The sequence below is a fragment of the Symphalangus syndactylus genome, chromosome 9 (assembly GCF_028878055.3).
Source record: "Symphalangus syndactylus isolate Jambi chromosome 9, NHGRI_mSymSyn1-v2.1_pri, whole genome shotgun sequence".
In the NCBI taxonomy this organism is placed as follows: Eukaryota; Metazoa; Chordata; class Mammalia; order Primates; family Hylobatidae; genus Symphalangus; species Symphalangus syndactylus.
Window position 1 is genome coordinate 50228610 of NC_072431.2, and position 18381 is coordinate 50246990.

At 41.5% G+C, this 18381-nt stretch overlaps 1 protein-coding gene across 3 annotated transcripts in view; it reads left to right on the plus strand.

The window, feature by feature from the left end:
• Window positions 1-693: 693 nt before the first annotated feature.
• Window positions 694-18381, plus strand: part of RBM43 (RNA binding motif protein 43) — a 42586-nt gene continuing 24898 nt past the window's right edge. The window contains exons 1-5 of one of the 3 annotated variants that reach the window (XM_063646041.1): window positions 958-1064; window positions 7285-7495; window positions 10173-10261; window positions 11352-11537; window positions 17146-17570. In XM_063646041.1, the coding sequence (XP_063502111.1) occupies window positions 1062-1064; window positions 7285-7495; window positions 10173-10261; window positions 11352-11537; window positions 17146-17166 (510 nt within the window). In that variant the 5' untranslated portion in view covers window positions 958-1061 and the 3' untranslated portion in view covers window positions 17167-17570. Of the gene's footprint in view, window positions 1065-7284; window positions 7496-10172; window positions 10262-11351; window positions 15337-17145; window positions 17571-18381 lie in introns of those variants that run through there. The other 2 variants (XM_055292160.2, XM_063646040.1) reach the window with 2 other exon arrangements.

Here is an 18381-nt window from a genome sequence, read left to right on the forward strand (position 1 = left end):
ACACGGGGTTGGGGGTTGAGGTGAGGGTTGGGGAACTGGGGTAGGTTGTGCAGAGGAAAAGGCACAGGTGGGGGAAGGGGAAGAAGGCTGGACGGATAATAAGGGCGTAGGAAAGACATCCAGATTTCACTGAGTGCAGGGCTTTTTAAAACTGATGTTAGAAAAACTTGACTTGCTGTTGTAAAAAACCATCTGTATGAAGTAGAAAATTGGTATCAATAACATTATAGAGAATACGTTCTAAAAAGTAAAGGTAGCTGGATGTAAAATTCTGGCAGCAGTTTAATATCCTAGATGGTTAGGTTGAAGCCAGCAACTAATGAGGACAAAAGCCTTCTCCATGGGAAATTTTGGACAATTATCTGGAGAAATATTACAGTGCGCATAAACCAAATTGAATTGTTTTCAGAAGTGTTGTAAGGTTTCATGTAGTAAAGCCCACATGCCCTTCAATTGCATGGCATCGAATATATAAACACAGAAGAGAGCATGCATGCAAGATATTTAACTCCCTTACATGATAATGCATGCGATTAAAAACTATTATGACATCTAGGGCTCTCTGCAACTGCTAGATGACTGATGTTATGAAAAGCGTAGCCCTCCAGTATCAACACAGGAAGCGGCCACCACCTCCTATGTGTTTTCCGTTTTTGCGTTTTTTCTTTTTTTAAATCAACTCTGCTGTTGTTACTGCTGCTTAGCAAAACGGGTAAAAACAAAATTGCAATCATTGATGCATCACCCAGAGAATCCCCAAATTTCCTGTGGAGGAATCCTCTCGGCCTCTCTCCAGCTTGCTTCCAAAAGTTGCAAAACTACGGAGGGCGTCTGGGCAGGCGCTGGCAACAGCACTCCTGAGTCCGAGCTCCCACCCAGAGGACACGAGGTTGCAGAACAGCCGGATCGGGTGGAAGGGCCGCCCGTTTCTTCGTAGCCTCCAAGGGAGCGGAAACAAAAAAAACGAAACCAAAACCTGCCTGCTCGCTCCTCTCCCCATCGCCTGCGTTCCGCTGGCTGTGGGCTCCCTGCGGCCACCGAGGGCGCGTCTCTCCTCCGCCATGGCAAGTTGCTTTTGCTTTGGGTTTTGCGGTGCAGGTCCGTACCTTGTACCGTCGCCATGGTCCCCTAGAAGGGCGCGGAACCGGGCGCGACGGGCCAGGGTGCAGGGCTGCGCGAGAAGCGGCGGCGCGCGGAGGGACCCCGGGGACCCCGGAGACCCCGGAGAGCCGTCCACCCCAGCGGGCAAACTCAGATCAGCCTCGCTGCACCCTTCCCAGGTGGCGGCACTGCGCGCTCCTGAAATTCACGTACGGCGCTGCAGTATAGGCCCGCTCCAGAGGCTCGGGACTAGGCTGCCACCTCCCGCACCCACTGCCCAGGCGACGGGGACGCCGCCGTTTCGTCGAGGAGCTGCTTCGCAGGCTGTTAGGGCTTAACTGTTGTCCTCCCACACCTCGGGGGGAACAAAAGTGGACTGATTAGCCAGAAATGGAGGCCACCGCTGCATTTCAAAAAGGGCTCGTAAGAACGATTCGAGCCAAGGACGCGAGTCAGGAAGACATCCTTATGTCTTACGTCTGCCTTGGTGCGAATTCTTGTCTTTTGTGGTCTTAGTTTTTCCTCCAGAGACACAGGGCGTTGTGTTTTTACCATCAGTGCTGGTGAGGAAGAAGAGTTAGCAAATTCGAAATTTAGCCTTCTGTGTTTCGTTTTGTTTCCATCAATCGCTTAAACGCCTTGGCAAGGCCTTTAATTCCTGCTCTGAAATGCTAGAGTCCCGGAAGGGCAAAAGCAAGTGCGTTTTTGTTGACCTGGTGGCGGTAAAGGCGTCGTCATTGAAAATAAACAACTGATTTTGAGAAAATCAATATGAACAAATGCGGTGAATGAATCTTCTGTTTCTTCCCAATGCTTTACTTACAAAAGTAAAGTTTTTCTATATACTTTTTGCTTTCTGATAAGATGGCCAAGTCTGTTTTAACATAAGACTGATGCAAGGAAAAGCGCCATCACCTTAGTATGTCTTGGCTAAAAGCTGCTCGTTTCAAAGTCCTTGAAAGGACTGTCTTTCTCTAGGACATTTCTTTATCTTAATCGTGGGTAGAAGAGATTAATAACCCTCATTATTCATAACTGACTTCAGTAAAATTATCTATGTTAGCCATACTTTCTCCAACCTATGAAAGGAAGTTAAGGATAAATATTGGCAAGTTATTGAAGTACTAATTCATTAGATGATTCATAGAAACTAGTCCTTACCAAACAAAATTTACAACTTTATGTTTTTTTCTCCTAAAAATACTGGTTCAGGGAGAAGTTTCTTTGATTTTAAAGATAAATTACATGTAGACATTCGAATAAAGAAATACGGTATTAGTACTAATGAGGGCATAGAGCTGAAGTAAGATTCCTGAGTTTAAATTGATTGCATGTTTTTCTTTGATATTGTTGGGGTGCAGAAAATGATCTCCCTGCCGGGCGCGGTGGCCCACGCCTGTAATCCCAGCACTTCGGGAGGCGAAGGAGGGCGGATCACTTGAGGTCAGCAGTTTCTGCTAAAAATACAAAAATTAGCTGGGCGTGATGGCATCCACCTGTAGTCTCAGCTACTTGGGAGGCTGAGGTGCGAGGATCACTTGAGCCCAGGAGGCAGAGGTTGCAGGGAGCCAAGATCGCGCCATTGTACTCCAGCCTGGGCAACAGAGCAAGGCTCGGTCTAAAAAAAAAAAAAAAAAAGGTTTGAGAGGCCAAGGGGGGCGGATCACGAGGTCAGGAGTTCAAGACCAGCCTGGCCAACATGGTGAAACCCCGTCTCTACTAAAAATACAAAAATTAGCCGGGCATGGTGGCTGGTGCCTGTAGTCCCAGCTACTCGGGAGGCTGGGGCAGGAGAATCGCTTGAACCCAGGAGGTGGAGGTTGCAGTGAGCCAAGATCGTGCCACTGCACTCTAGCGTAGGTGAGAGAGCTAGACTCCGTCTCAAAACAAACAAACAAACAAACAAAAAACAAGAAAAGAAAAAGATCTCCCAAAAGAAATAAAAACAAATGCAGTGAGTGAATCTTCTATTTCTCCCTAGTGCTTCACTTAGAAAAATAAAGTTTTTCTTTATGCCTTTTTTGCTTTCTGATATGATGGCCCTACCTTTATTCTTACATTGACAGGGTTGAGCATTTCTATCTTTTTGTAACCATATTTAAATTTTCAATGTTTTTGTTTTTATTTTTATTTTTTTTGAAACAGAGTCTCACTCTGTCACCTCACCTAGGCTGGAGTGCAGTGGTGCGATCTTGGCCCACTGCAACCTCCACCTCCCGTGTTCAAGCCATTCTGGTTCCTTGGCCTCTGGAGTAGCTGGGATTACAGGTGCCTGCCACCACTAATTTTTGTATTTTTAGTAGAGATGGGGTTTCACCATGTTGGCCAGGCTGATCTCAAACTCCTGACCTCAAGTGATCTGCCCGCCTCATCTTCCCAAAGGGCTGGGATTACAGCCGTGAGCTACTGCACCTGGCCTTTTTTTCAACTTAGCAGGTTTGGTCTAAAAGTGAAAAACTGATAATAATGTAAACAGTAAATATTGTTTATAGCAGGTCCCAATAGTGTGTTGTGATTACTTTTTCTCCTTTTGGTCCAGTGTTATGTGTATTTTTCCTTTTCCACTTCTAGGAAAATGTTCCCAGCAAATGGGTCAAATGGATTTTCTATCATTCTTTCCTTTCTTTCTTCCTTTTTTTTTCTGGGACGAAGTCTCCCTCTGTTTTCCAGGCAGGCTGGAGTGCGATGGTGCTCACTACAACCTCTGCCTCCCAGGTTCAAGCCATTCTCCTGCCTCAGCCTCCCAAGTAGCTGGGACTGCAGGCATGTGCCACCACGCCCAGCTAATTTTTGTAGTTTTAGTAGAGATGGGGTTTCACCATGTTGGCCAGGCTGGTCTCGAACTCCTGACCTCAGGTGATCCGCCCACCTCGGCCCCTCAAAGTGCAGGGTTTATAGGTGTGAGCCACCGTGCCCAGCCTGCATTCTATAATTTACTTAAAATCATGCAAGTACTTTAGTTTTCTTATGATTTTTAGGCTGGGGCTCCTTCAAATCCCAGAAATGGGAGAGAATTTGCTCTGAGATACACATGCTAGCAGGTTCTCTCTGAAGTGTTCATTCAGGCTTTTTTTTTTTTTTTTTTTTTTTTGAGACAGAGCCTTGCTCTGTCTCTGTCGCCCAGGCTGGAGTGCAGTGGTGCCATTTTGGTTCACTGCAGCCTCGACCTCCTGGGCTCAAGCGATCCTCCTATCTCCGCCTCTGGAGTAGCTAGCTGGGACTACAGGTGTGCACCACCACACCCAGCTAATGTTTTTTGTTTTTGATCGAGACTGGGTTTCACCATGTTGGCCAGGCTGGTCTGGAACTCCTGGCCCCAAGAGATCCACCCACCTTGGCCTCCCAAAGTGCTGGGATTACAGGCGTGAGCCACCAGATCCAGTCAGGCTTTTCAGGCCTTTTTTTTTTTTTTTTTTTTTAAAGTAAAATAATCCTCAAGTTTTTTTCCTTGCGGTTTGGCCCAGCTGCCTTCATTGCAGCGTGTTATGTGCATGTCCAAGCTTGTGTGCACTGGGAGTAGGGAAGGTGAGGAGACAGCTGGAGCAGTTGTTTTACCAATACCCTGTCAACAAACCCTTGGTTTGGTCCCTTTGTTTATTTCTGAGGTTCTGCTCTGAAAGTCGTCACCTGTTCACTATAACCCCCTTTTGCATATTCTGAGTTAGCTCCTTCCCTCTGTCTTATTGTTCCATATACTTCCATGTATTGTCTTTTCTTTTTTTTTTTTTTTTTTTTTTTTTTTTTTTTTTTTTTTTTTTTTTTTTTAGGTGGAGTTTTGCTCTTGTCATCCAGGCTGGAGTGCAATGGTACGATTTGGGCTCACTGCAACCTCCGCCTCCCGGGTTTAAGCTATTCTCTTGCCTCAGCCTCCTGAGTAGCTGGGATTACAGGCACTTGCCACCACACCCAGCAAATTTTTGTATTTTTAGTAGAGACGGTGTTTCACCATGTTGGCCAGGCTGATCTAGAACTCCTGACCTCAGGTGATCCACCTGCCTTGGCCTCCCAAAGTGCTGGGATTACAGGCGTGAGCCACCGCGCCCAGCCACTTCCATGTGTTTTTGGTCTTCATTTGTTGAACTCTCCTGTGCTGATTGCTCCCTTTAACTGGGTTTATTCTTTTTAAAATTATCTTTTTTTTTTTTTTTTTTTTTTTTTTGTGAAGGAGTTTCGCTCTTGTTTCCCAGGCTGGAGTGCAATGGCACAATCTTGGCTCACCCCAACCTCCGCCTCCCGGGTTCAAGCAATTCTCCTGCCTCAACCTCCCGAGTAGCTGGGATTACAGGCACACACCACCACGCCAGGCTAATTTTTCTTATTTTTAGTACAGACAGGGTTTCTCCATGTTGGTCAGGCTGGTCTCGAACTCCCAACTTCAGGTGATCTGCCTGCCTCGTCCTCCCAAAGTGCTAGGATTACAGGTGTGAGCCACCGTGCCTGGCCTTCTTTTTAAAATTGTTTTACTTTCATTTTATGGGGCTCTTGGGATGGACAGGACAGTGTGTGTGTGTGTGTGTGTGTGTGATGTGTGTCTGTGTGTGTGTGTGTGCACGCACGTGTGCGCTTACACTGTCTTCCTGATCTGGTAGGTCAGAAATAGTTTCAGTGGAGTCCTATTGAATAGAGGGGCCTCTGGACTGAGGGCCCCAAATTCCTTTCAGGTCTGCTAACCATCACTCTAGCCCATGAGCTGTGCTGTCCAACCCCAGGTAACTTAGGACAGCTTATGTTTGAGCTCGGGTGGACTAACTGTATAAAAATTGGGAGAAGCTTATAAATCCACTTCCCTAAATGAGGCTGAGGGACAAATTAAAGCATTTAAATAGAAGCCTTAACTGGATAATATAAGTTCAAAGAGAATGAGCCCAACAAAAGATCTACTTGCAGTTGATACTCTGTGCCCAGCATGATGGCAGGGTCTGCAATAGTGTGTACTTGCTGTGGCTGACTTTCATGTCCGATATGTGCTGGAAGGCGGGCTTTACCCCACTGCAGTCCCCATGTTATTGCCAGGGGTTTGTTTGTTTATTTAGAAACAGAGTCTCTTGTTGCCCAGGCTGGAGTGCAGTGGTGTGATCTGGGCTCACTGCAACCTCCGCCTCCTGGGTTCAAGTGATTCTTCTGTCTCAGCTTCCCGAGTAGCTGGGATTCAGGTGCCCGCCACCTCGCCCAGCTACTTTTTGTATTTTTAGTAGAGACAGGATTTCACCATGTTGGCCAGGCTGGTCTCGAACTCCTGACTTCAGGTGATCTGCCTGCTTCAGCCTCCCAAAGTGCTGGGATTACAGGCGTCAGCCACTATCCATGGCCTAGGGTTTTATTTTTTTATGGTAACTTTCCTGATTCTGACAATAAAAGTAGGGGATGTGTTTCTTACTGTCTTACATACTTTAGACTCTACAATGTAAAGAAAACATATAGCCACCTCCAAATACCATATTTTGTGGTTAGTTTGACTTATTTTTAATTAATAAATTTTTAAATTTATATTTTTGATCTTTTCCTTTGTAACTTCTTCCATTATTTTTAGGCCTTCCTAAATCAGACAAATATTAACCAATATTTTCCACTTATTAAAAAAAGGATGGTAACTTCCATTATTTTTAGGCCTTCCTAAATCAGACAAATATTAACCAATATTTTCCACTTATGAAAAAAAGGGTGGCTGGGCATGGTGGCTCATGCCTGTAATCCCAGCACTTAGAGTGGCTGAGGCAGCAGATCACTTGAGGTCAGGAGTTTGAGACCAGCCTGGACAACGTGGTAAAACCTTGTGTCTACTAAAAATACAAAAATTAGCTGGGTGTGGTGGCGAGCACCTGTAATCCCAGCTACTTGAGAGGCTGAGACAGGAGAATCGCTTGAACCCGGGAGGCAGAGGTTGTAGTGAGCTGAGATCACACCACTGCACTCAAGCCTGGGTGACAAAGTGAGACTCCATCTCAAAAAAAAAAAAAAAAAGAAAGGTTTAATTTTTACATTTAACTCTTAAATTCATATAGAGTTTATGTTGGTATATGGTGTGAGGCAAGGATTTACTCCCCTACACCCCTTTTAAAAAGTGTCTAACCAGCTGCACCAGCACTTTTATAGAATAAGATATTCTCTCCACTGAAGTGTGATGTCATCTTTATTATGTAGAGTCTTGTATTTTTAAAGAATAACCTACTGTTTCTCTTACAGGCATCAGTTTTGAATGTCAAGGAATCCAAAGCTCCTGAAAGAACAGTTGTAGTTGCTGGTCTTCCAGTTGACCTTTTTAGTGATCAGTTATTGGCCATATTAGTGAAGAGCCACTTCCAAGACATTAAGAATGAGGGTGGAGATGTTGAAGATGTGATATATCCGACAAGAACCAAGGGAGTTGCATATGTAATATTCAAAGAAAAAAAAGGTATTTCCAAGTCAAATTTTTGTAATTTTAGAAATAATTCTTCAGTGAAATTTAAAAATTACATTTTATTAAAATGATCCATGGAATTGGTAAATTTTAAAGTAGCTTTTTTTTGTTTTTTGAGAGAGTCTCACTCTGTCACCCAGGTTAGAGTGCAGTGGCGTGATCTCAGCTCACTGCAACCTCCACTTCCCGGGTTCAAGTGATTCTTCTGCCTCAGCCTCCTGAATAGCTGGGATTACAGGAGGTGCCTGCCATCATGCCCAGCTAATTTTTGTATTTGTAGTAGAGACGGAGTTTCACCGTGTTGGCCAGGTTGGTCTTGAACTCCTTGACCTCAAGTGATCTGCCTGGCTCAGCCTCCCAAAGTACCGGGATTACAGGCGTGAGCCACCACGCCTGGCTAAAGTAACTTAAAAAAATATATTTTATTGTGAATATACAAATGGCATGATATTGCTTTAGGAAGAAAAGATATGAAAATGGCTCATGATAAAGTTGCTAGTGACTGGAAAATTCTTGAAAACTTTCTTCTATATTTTGATTCTGTCTATATCTTGGGGTGAAAGTGTTACATTTTATTGTAGAAAACCTGTAAAATACCAACAAAATGGAGAAAAACCCCACAAAGATGATATATAATCTCATAAACAAGATGACTACTCTGGGAATTTTCAGGTGGCCTCAACTATATATTTTAGAATAAATGGATATTCTAATATAGTATCTGCCTTATTACTGGCAAAGTTGAATTGAGAAGTGTGGCTTGGATCTGAGATCAGATTGAGCCATTCTGCTCCCTGCACCCAATCCCTGACTTAGATAGTGAGGAAGTTGGGTTGGCAGAGTACACACACCCCTTCAGCCTCATGGAATGGGCAACCTTCTTTACAGCTTAGTGGCTGGCAGAAAATACATTGCCAGAGAAAAACAAGTCTCCATGCCAGGCTCTTGGAGGCGAACATACCACATGGGGGTTGTAGCAGAGGAAGAGACCTTGCTTTGCTTGAGGGATGACAGAGTCCAGAGAAAGATCCAAGGCACTATGGATTTTCAGTACCTTTAGCTGTCACCATTAATTAAGTCATTCCTTCTCAATGGGGTTGTTCAGATAAGGGATGGCAGGAGGGGCTCAGGGGCTCATTATTTCTCTAAGGAGATGGTAGTGTTTTTGAAAGTTAATATTTTATATGTTGAATTGTCAACTCAGAGAGACAGAGAGAGAGAGAGATTGGCCTCGGTCATTCATTCATAAATATTTTCTGGGTACCTATTATTTACCAGGCAGCATGCTAGGTCTTGAGGATACAGCAATGAGTGAAATAGGCAAAGCCTTTTTTTTTCCTTGAAATGTACATCTGGACAGATTTTAAACAAATGAATCTATAATATGTTGGGTGCTTTATTTATTTATATAAAACTTAGATATTTATTTAAATATTTATATTTATGATTATATATTCATAAATAATAAGTGCTACGACAAGACATAAAGAAGAATAAAGGGATAGAATCTGACGGCAAGTGCTGTTTTAGATGAATAGGAAGGGAAATGCTCTGTTTAGATGACATTTGAGCAGAGGCCAAGTAAGGGAATGATTCATGCAGATAAGCGGGGAGAACATTCTAGGCCAAGGGAGGGACTGGTAATTTTGCGAGTGGGGAGCATACTGGGTGTGTGGAAGAACAGCAAGGAGGCCTGTGTGGCTGGAGTGGAATGAGCTGGGGGAGAGTGATAGGAGATGTGGTTAGATGGGGAGAGGGGGCCAGTTTATGCTCATTAACTGCTGGATCATGGCAAAGTGTCTGGGATTTTATTCTGGGTGAGAGGGAAGGTTTCAAGCAGGGGATTGACAAGATTGGACTGCCTTTTCTTAAATGAGCAACCTAGCAGCTGTTTGAAGAACTGGAATTATTACTCATCGTTGGCTTTGATAGGGCAGTACCAGGGCAGGTGATAAGAACTGGTGGGTATTCGGGAAAATGTTGATGGATTAAATATCATTTTCTGTGGTGGAGAACACTGGGGATAGAATACATTTGGGAGGGAGATAGTTATCAAGAGTTCAGTTTGGGTCAATAAGACGCCTATTAGGATAATGAGGTAGAGAGTTCTACAGGCAGAAGGGAGAAAGATCGAGGCTGAAGATAGAATTTTGAAAGCGATTCACGTAGAGATGATGTCTAAAGCCATGGAGATGGTTGAGATCACCCAGGGGATGGGGTATAGGTTAGCAAAGAAACATGAGGTATGAGGTCCAGGTCTTGCCAACGTCTAGAGAATGGGAAGACAGGAGGATTAGGAAGGAGACTCAGCAGGTCAGCCAGTGAATTGGGAGGAAAACCAGAACAGTGTGATATCTTGGATCAAGAATGTAAAGTCTTCTTGTGACTAGAATTAACAGAGATGGTGATATACCTTTACATTTTTGTTTTTTATTCATGCATATAATGCCTTTTGTGTTTTATAACGTGATTTGGATCATATTTACACATAAATTGAACTTTAATGAGTTAAAGTGCAACAAAAAAGTGATTTGAATGTTGAATTTAGAGGAAAAATGTAGAAAAAAATCATAGACATTCTTGTATAATATAATTGAATGTGCCTATTTTTATTAAAAAATTATTAGTGTATCGTGCCATAAACACTTCTGATGCCAGTGTTTCCACTTAGTTGCAGAGAATGTCATCAGACAAAAGAAACACTGGCTAGCAAGGAAGGCTAGACATGCTGAACTCACAGTCTCTCATTTTAGTGACAAGGTAAGGTGTGATGCTGAAGGTGTACTGATAGTCCTGTATCCCATTTCTTCTTTGAAGTTTTTCTTATGGCAGGAGACACAAAGTCCTCTCACTCCATGACTTCTAGGAAAGAAAATGCATACTCCCTGAGTCAGTGTTAAAGGCCAACCCTGGCCCTTGAATTTTGGTTATTGCCTCATCTGTTTTTATCTTTCTATGTGTACCACTTAATGTTTTATTTTACAAAATGTAAATTTTTTGAGACAAGGTCTTGCTCTGTCACCTAGGCAGTGGCATAATCTTGGTTCACTCTAGCCTCTGCCTCTTGGGCTCAGGTGATTCTCCTGCATCAACCTCCCGAGTAGCTGGGACTATAGGTGTGCACCACCAGGCCTGGCTAATTTTTGTAGTTTTTGTAGAGACAGGGTGTCCCTGTGTTGCCCAGGCTGGTCTCAAACTCCCGGACTCAAGCAGTCCTCCCACCTCAGCCCCCAAAGTGCTGGGATTACAGGGGTGAGCCACCACGCCCAGCCTCACTTAGTGCTTTTAAAGTGATAGTAAGCTCTTAAACTGTCATGGATGATGCCAGGTACCAACCTAAAGGCTTATTTTGGGAAAAAAACAATTAGAATGAACATTAAAAAGAAGTTTTGAAGAGACAAGAAGTAAGTAAAAGAGGAAAAAGTTAAAATCCAAAGTAATTGTTTACTAACTTGATTCTGTAAGACACTCAGAGTTGTATGCAGCCATCTGATGAACTTAGACTGGGGGCAGGAATGACTCTTGGGGGACCCCTATCCAAGCAGAACCAGAACAGTTTATATGTATGGGTTCTGCATAAAACTGTTTCAAAAAAGAATTCTGCCTCTAAAAATTATTTGAGCCCCTCTGTTTTGGGGTATGTGGTGAAGGAGTGTGAATCCCAAATTGAACAAAATGGGATAACTTTGATGGGCTGCCCTGGTGCAAGAAGTCAGGAAGTCTGGGGCAGGCAAATGGGGCCTGGTTTAGTGCAATTTCTGCAGAGACAAGAAAGTGGCAGAAAAGAATGTGTTTATGTAGTCTCTCCCACTAGGCAGTACTGTTTTCATTTCTCTCTTTTTAATTTCAGATCTTCATCTCTGTAAATGCCATCCTTGATCTTTCTGTTTTTGGGAAAGAAGTTATTCTAGAAACTCTGGTAAAGGACCTGAAAAAAAAAATCCCGAGTTTAAGCTTCAGTTCTTTGAAACCCAGTGGAAGAATCTCCGTGGAAGGATCATTTCTGGCTTTCAAGAGGCTCAAAGAGTCTTTGCTAGTAAGAGCATATTCTCTCTTAAAAAAAGACAGAAATTTTACCAGTGAGGGGAGAAAGTGGAATAGACAAAATCCCCAAAGGAATCTACAGAGAAGTAGTAACTCTATGGCGTCAGTCAGGGCCTTAGTACCTGAGACTGCTAGAAGTGGAGAAATGCTTGTGCTTGACACAGATGTTTTTCTTTACCTGAAACACAAGTGTAGATCTTATGAAAGCACACTGAAAAAATTCCACATTCTGAGTCAGGAGAAAGTGGATGGTGAAATCACCACAATTTGTCTAAAAAACGTTCAAGTTGGTTCTCAGCCAAACAATGTAAAACATGTAAAAGAGTTCATTGAGGAATGGTCACATGCTCTTTACTTAAAGCTTAGAAAAGAGACATTTATTTTGGAAGGAAAGGAAAATAGAGAGAAAAGAATGATCAAAAGGGCATGTGAACAATTAAGTTCGAGATACCTTGAAGTCCTGATTAACGTTTATAGGACACACATTGACATTATAGGATCTTCTTCTGACACTTACCTGTTTAAAAAAGGGGTCATGAAATTAATAGGGCAAAAGGTTAGTTAATAAAATCTCAGCAATATAGCCATAAGGGCTGCTTTCTCTTGCTGAGCAGTGACCATTATCATGAATGAGGCTAGCTTTACACACACCCTATCTCATTAATCCTTATGCTCATCCTTCTTTGTCAGTGTTGACTATCCTCATGTTATAGCAGAAGAAACTAGGATTTGGAGAAGTTAAAACACTTTTCTGAAGTTATCCAGTTGACAAGGAATGAGGCTGTGGCTTAGCCCAGTCTATCTGATTACACAGATAATCACAGATAATATCTAAGGAATAAACCTTTGAAAAAAACTCACCAAACTTTTTTTTTTTTTTTAATTTGAGATGGAGTCTTGTTCTGTCGCCCAGGCTGGAGTGCAGTGGCGTGATTTCGGCTCACTGCAACGTCCACCTCCTGGGTTCACGCCATTCTCCTGCCTCAGCTTCCGGAGTAGCCGGGACTACAGGTGCCCATCACCACGCCCGGCTAATCTTTTTGTATTTTTTTAGTAGAGACGGGGTTTCACCGTGTTAGCTAGGATGGTCTCCATCTCCTGACCTCGTGATCTGCCCGCCTCGGCTTCCCAAAGTGCTGGGATTACAGGCGTGAGCCACCGCGCCCAGCAAACTCACCAAACTTTGAAGGAATCTTACTTTCTCTGTAACTCCAAATTATTAGAGAATAATAATTATTAAGAAGTAGCCTTAACATATGAGAAGATTGAAAGGTGATTATTATGCCATGGGTAATTTCTTAACATTTACAGTTTGTGTTTACTCCATGTAGAATTAGAATACTGGCAAAAATCACTGGGGAAACTACTTAGATGGAAAGCATATCTTATGCAGGTAATCATTATTTGACTAAATTCTATTGTTTCAAGGCTGCTGGCCACATAGGATGTTTTTACTACTACTTTTTTAGCCTAAGTGCTTACATAAAATGGTGATTCTGCTATAATTGTGCAAGTTGATAATATTAATTGAGTCATTCTTGTCACACCCAACTAAAACAGAGTCAAGAAGCTAGGGGGAAAACGTGCTTGGGACACATAATATTGCTCCGAGAATGTAATTCTCTGTGAGCCTGGCTACTGAAACTGCTTGCTGTAACTTGAGACCAGTTTTGTCTATAGCTGCTGAGATAACTTGCTGTAACTCTAGGACTAATTTTGCCTATGGCCATTGCCCACCAGTTGGAGCTTGCCAGCTCCCCAGAGCTTTACTAATACCAATGAACTTTCTCTTAAGACCATAAGTTGGCCAGGCGTGGTGGCTCACGCCTGTAATCCCAGCACTATGGGAGGCTGAGTGGGTGGATCACAAGGTCAGAAGATTGAGACCATCCTGGCTAACATGGTAAAACCCTGTCTGTACTAAAAATACAAAAATTAGCCAGGCATGGTGGTGGGTGCCTGTAGTCCCACCTACTCGGGAGGCTGAGGCAGGAGAATGGCGTGAACCCGGGAGGTGGAGCTTGCAGTGAGCCAAGATCGCACTACTGCACTCCAGCCTGGGTGACAGAGCAAGACTCCGTCTCAAAAAAAAAAAAAAAAGACCACAAGTAACATTCTTAGTTTTAAATAAAATCCTCAACCTTCTCTTTGTTTGTTGGACATACTAAAGATCACCTAGAATTGAAATTCTTTCTTCTCAAATAAAACATTAAATTTAGAGTTTTGTGTCTACATTTTCATTTTGACTTTGATATACATGATGTCAGAAGTGGGATACAAAGCTGACTCACCTCACGGAGAATCACTGGCCTTTGGAGTTATGGCATGAGGTACCCATATTGGGGCTCTTTGAACCCCCCACGCCCCCACCACTTTCACAGGTTATCCTTTTCTCCCTCCAGTGAGTATCTCTTGGACAGAATTCTCAGATATGGTTTGAGTTCTGTTTTATTTGGGATATGATTAGGGAGAGGTCTTTCCCCCTCTTGTTTGGTAGATCTGTTGGGTAGAATTATTTTCCCCCTGTTGACCTCAGCTGCGAGGTTTGGACCTTGAGGCTTGGATGAGGGAATTTTTCCCTTTCTTTGGAGAAGGCTTATCATTCTTACTGGTAAGCATGTATTTTATTTTCTGTCTGGACTTGTATTTATTTGGCCTTTGTGTATTCAGTGCTTGCATTTACTTGGCTTTTGCATAGTTGACATTAAATCAGAGCACCCACGAAATGAGCTCTCAAAGTTCAAAGGCATGCCAGAATATTTTCTGGAACTCCAGCTAGTAACATATTCAAACATTACAGGGATCATTTAGTCTGTTTTTCTTAAAACTGAACTAAAAGATGGAGGCTATAAAATCATACACTCCAAATAAGATATGTATATTTCATTGATATCTTGAGGCTAAAAAGAATAAAAACAAAACAAAATACATTCAGGATACAAATACTGCTTTGTTAAAAAATACTGTCTCAAAGGTGGCTGAAACTTTTTCTTTCCTAGACCTTTCCCCTCCCCTTCTTACAGTATCCCCTCTTTATCCTTCTCTAAACAGCTATTCTAACATACTACTTAAATAAAAACACTTGAAAACCAGCAGATATAAAACAAAGTCATTTTGACCTTCCAATTTTTTTTTTTTAAAGCAAAGATTAAATTCCCATGTAAAACCTTCCTCCCTATACAAAAAAGAATGGCAGCATTCTTATCTTCAATGGCAAAGAATTGAGTCCAAGAAAATACTGTATAAACCTTGTTAAAAATCACTCTTGTCTTTTGATCCTACTCACATAATTCAGCACACTTTCACAGTTAACTATTTTTTGTTCAATTTAGTGCACTGGTGAGTGACTTAAACTGCTTTATCCCAAATTTGATTCACAACCTTTATAAGATTGCCTGTTAAAAAAGCTTAAAACTTATCTTTAGCCCATTTTGTCAGAAAAATAATTTGCATCTAATCATTTTTATAAACTGGTGAATTTATATATTTTACTATATCATGACTAAAATTCTAAAATAAAAGTTCTAATATCTTTATGTATATGTGTTTAAATATGTTTATGTGTATGTACATATATTATGTTATATGTTGTATCTACATAAAATCTGGTGTAGTCAGCCAGAAATCCCTTAAGAAATTTTATTCTGATTGGTTTAAATAAATGAGCACTCATATAAAATGTATGGTAATTAACCCCCAATTTCTTTTAGCTGATGTGACTTAAGTAAATCTTTGATAAATTAATTGGTTTTAAAATTGTGGATAAAATAAAATTAGAAATGTCTTCAAAATTGTCAGCATACATTTTTATCTGGGTTTACTGGTCAGTTTTATATTTGCCTCTGCTAGATGTTTTAAAGTCATAAAGCCTAAAACAAAATGATCTTTGTTTATATAGTTTTTAAATAAATATGATTAATATTGTTGTTTTAATAAAAATAGCTGTAACTTTTCTGAGTTATCAACAGGGTGGCTGTTTTTAACTTTAAGGTTCTTACTTAAACCTTAATATCAAGATAAACACTTGATGGTAACAGTCTATAAAATGGGACAGAGCGAGACTCTGTCTCAAAAAACAAACAAAAAAAATGACTAGTTCTATCTGAATTTTCATAAATCTAGGAATAATAATTGACAAATAAATCTTATAAATGAAATAAACATTTATAAATGAGCTTTTCATGTAATTTTAAAATCTTAAAATTATGTTAAATGATACTTATTAAATGTCTGGATCATATCCGAATTGAAAAAAAAAACAAATTGCTAAATACATAAGACATTTGTTCTTGGCTTCTTAGGTTTTATAAAAGGACTAAAAGTATTTAGGTCTATTAATCAAAATATAAATTTAGGAAAATTGATGTATTAAAAAATTATATGATAAATTTTTATCCTAAGATAAAATAATTGGTTGTTAAAAATTTTATTTTTTATTTTTATTTTTTGAGACAGAGTTTTGCTCTTATTGCCCAGGCTAGAGTGCAATGGTGCGGTCCCAGCTCACTGCAACCTCCGCCTCTTGGGTTCAAGCAATTCTCCTGCCTCAGCCTCCCAAATAGCTGGGATTACAGGCACCTGCCACCACACCTGGCTAATACATTTTTTTTTTTTTGATACAGAGTCTCGCTCTGTCACCCAGGCTGGAGTGCAGTGGCGCGATCTTGGCTCACTGCAACCTCTGCCTCCCAGGTTCAAGCAATTCTCCTATCTCAGTCTCCCTAGTAGCTGGGATTACAGGCGTGCACCACCACGCCAGGCTAATTGTTGTACTTTTAGTGGGGGGGGGGGTTTCACCATGTTGGCCAGGCAGGTCTCGAACTTCTGACCTCAAGTGATCCACCCACCTTGGCCTCCCATCTTCCTGGAACTTTTCGAAACAAGAACTCAAGGTGCAACAGTTACAGGTGGATACTTTTTCATAGCACATACCCCCAAAAACCTGGGGATCCTGGGTTATATAATGAGCTCCTTCTTGGATTATTTGCAAGAGTCTTCTAAGTGGGCCTTAATTCACCCTGTACACCACTACCAAATTCATGTGTCTGAAGTGATTCCTGGTATCTGGGAGGCTTAGACTGGAGGTCTGGTGTTAATTGCCCCACTCTGAAATTTCACTGCAATATTTAATATTTAATCATTTTATTAAATATTTAATATTTAATCTCATATTGTCTTTTTTACCCATTTATAGCATGTATTTTCTGAAAGGTATAGCTTATTCATGCCCATAAAAATGTAGCATTTCATTATGTATTCACTGACACTTTTTGGGTTTTTTAAATGTCTATTTTTAGATGTGAATAACTTTCCCTCCTGAAGACTAAGGTCTGATTTTTTATCTTGCCCAAATTCCTATCTAAGGGGTCTGGGGAGTCATGCCCTACGAACCATAAACTCTCATCAGATGGGTTTTATTTAACTCTGTATATCGTGACTTGCTTTCCAATCTGGCATGACAAGGAAGAAAATAAAAATGTTTTACCCCAAAATATATTTCCTTGCCATACCTTGAAATTGCCCTGCAAAGTCTCTTGTGGGAAAAATCCACATTCTATAGAGAATCGCCTTCCCTCTTTGTTTTCCTTCTTTCTTTCCAGATCCAGGAGATAATCAACTAAGAGCCAGGCACCATTTTAAGTCCAATAAGAAACATTTTACAACCTGCTCTCTCTGAAGTCTGCTGAGAGCTTCCTCTGCACAATAAAATTTGTTCTCCACAATCCTTTATCTTAACCGGAACATTTCCTACCTATTGATCCCAGGTCTTCAGATAAACTCAACCATCAACCAGAAAATGTTTCAGTTTACCTATAGCCTGGAAGCCACCACTTTTGAGTTGTCCCGCCTTTCTGAACCAAATCAATGTATTTCTTCAATGTATTTAATTCATGTCTCATGCCCTCCTAAAATATGTAAAACTAAGCTGTATCCCGACCACCTTGGGCACATGTTCTCAGGACCTCCTGAGGGCTGTGTCACGGGCCATGGTCACTCATATTAGGCTCAGAATAAATCTCTTCAAATATTTTACAGAGTTTGACTCTTCGTCAATACCCCCACAGCTAGTAAGCATCATTTACTTACAGGCAGTCCTGTGTGTTAGAAGGATACTGCCTATATGGCAGTCAGAGCAGAGTGGTTGAGGGCATGGGTTTTGTAGCTTGATAGATCTGAGGCTGAATTTTGGCAATACTACTTACTGACTTGTGACTTCCGTTGCACATCTATAAAATGGGGATAATAGCTACTGTTAGAAGCGTGTGAACCACAGCAACTCCATCTTGAAGAGGAGCTGGGTAAAATGAGGCTGAGACCTACTGGGCTGCATTCCCAGACGGGTAAGGCATTCTAAGTCACAGGATGAGACAGGAGGTTGGCACAAGATACATGTCATAAAGTCCTTGCTGATAAAACAGGTTACAGTAAAGAAACTGGCTAAAACCCACCAAAACCAAGACAGTGATGAGAGTGACCTCTGGTGATCCTCTCACTGCTACACTCCCACCAGTGCCATGACAGTTTGCAAATGCCATGGCAATATCATAAAGTTATCCTATATGGTCTAAAAGGGAGGCATGAATAATCCACCCCTTGTTTAGCATATCATCAAGAAATAACCATAAAAATGGCAACCAGCAGCCCAGACTGTCCATGAAGTAGCCATTCTTTTATTCCTTTACTTTCTTAATAAACTTGTTTTTGCTTTACTCTATGGACTGGCCCTGAATTCTTTCTTGCATGAGATCCAAGAACCCTCTCTTGGGGTCTGGATCTGGCCCCCTTTCCTGTAACACTATGACCTCATAAGATTTTGTGACAATCAGGTGAAGTTC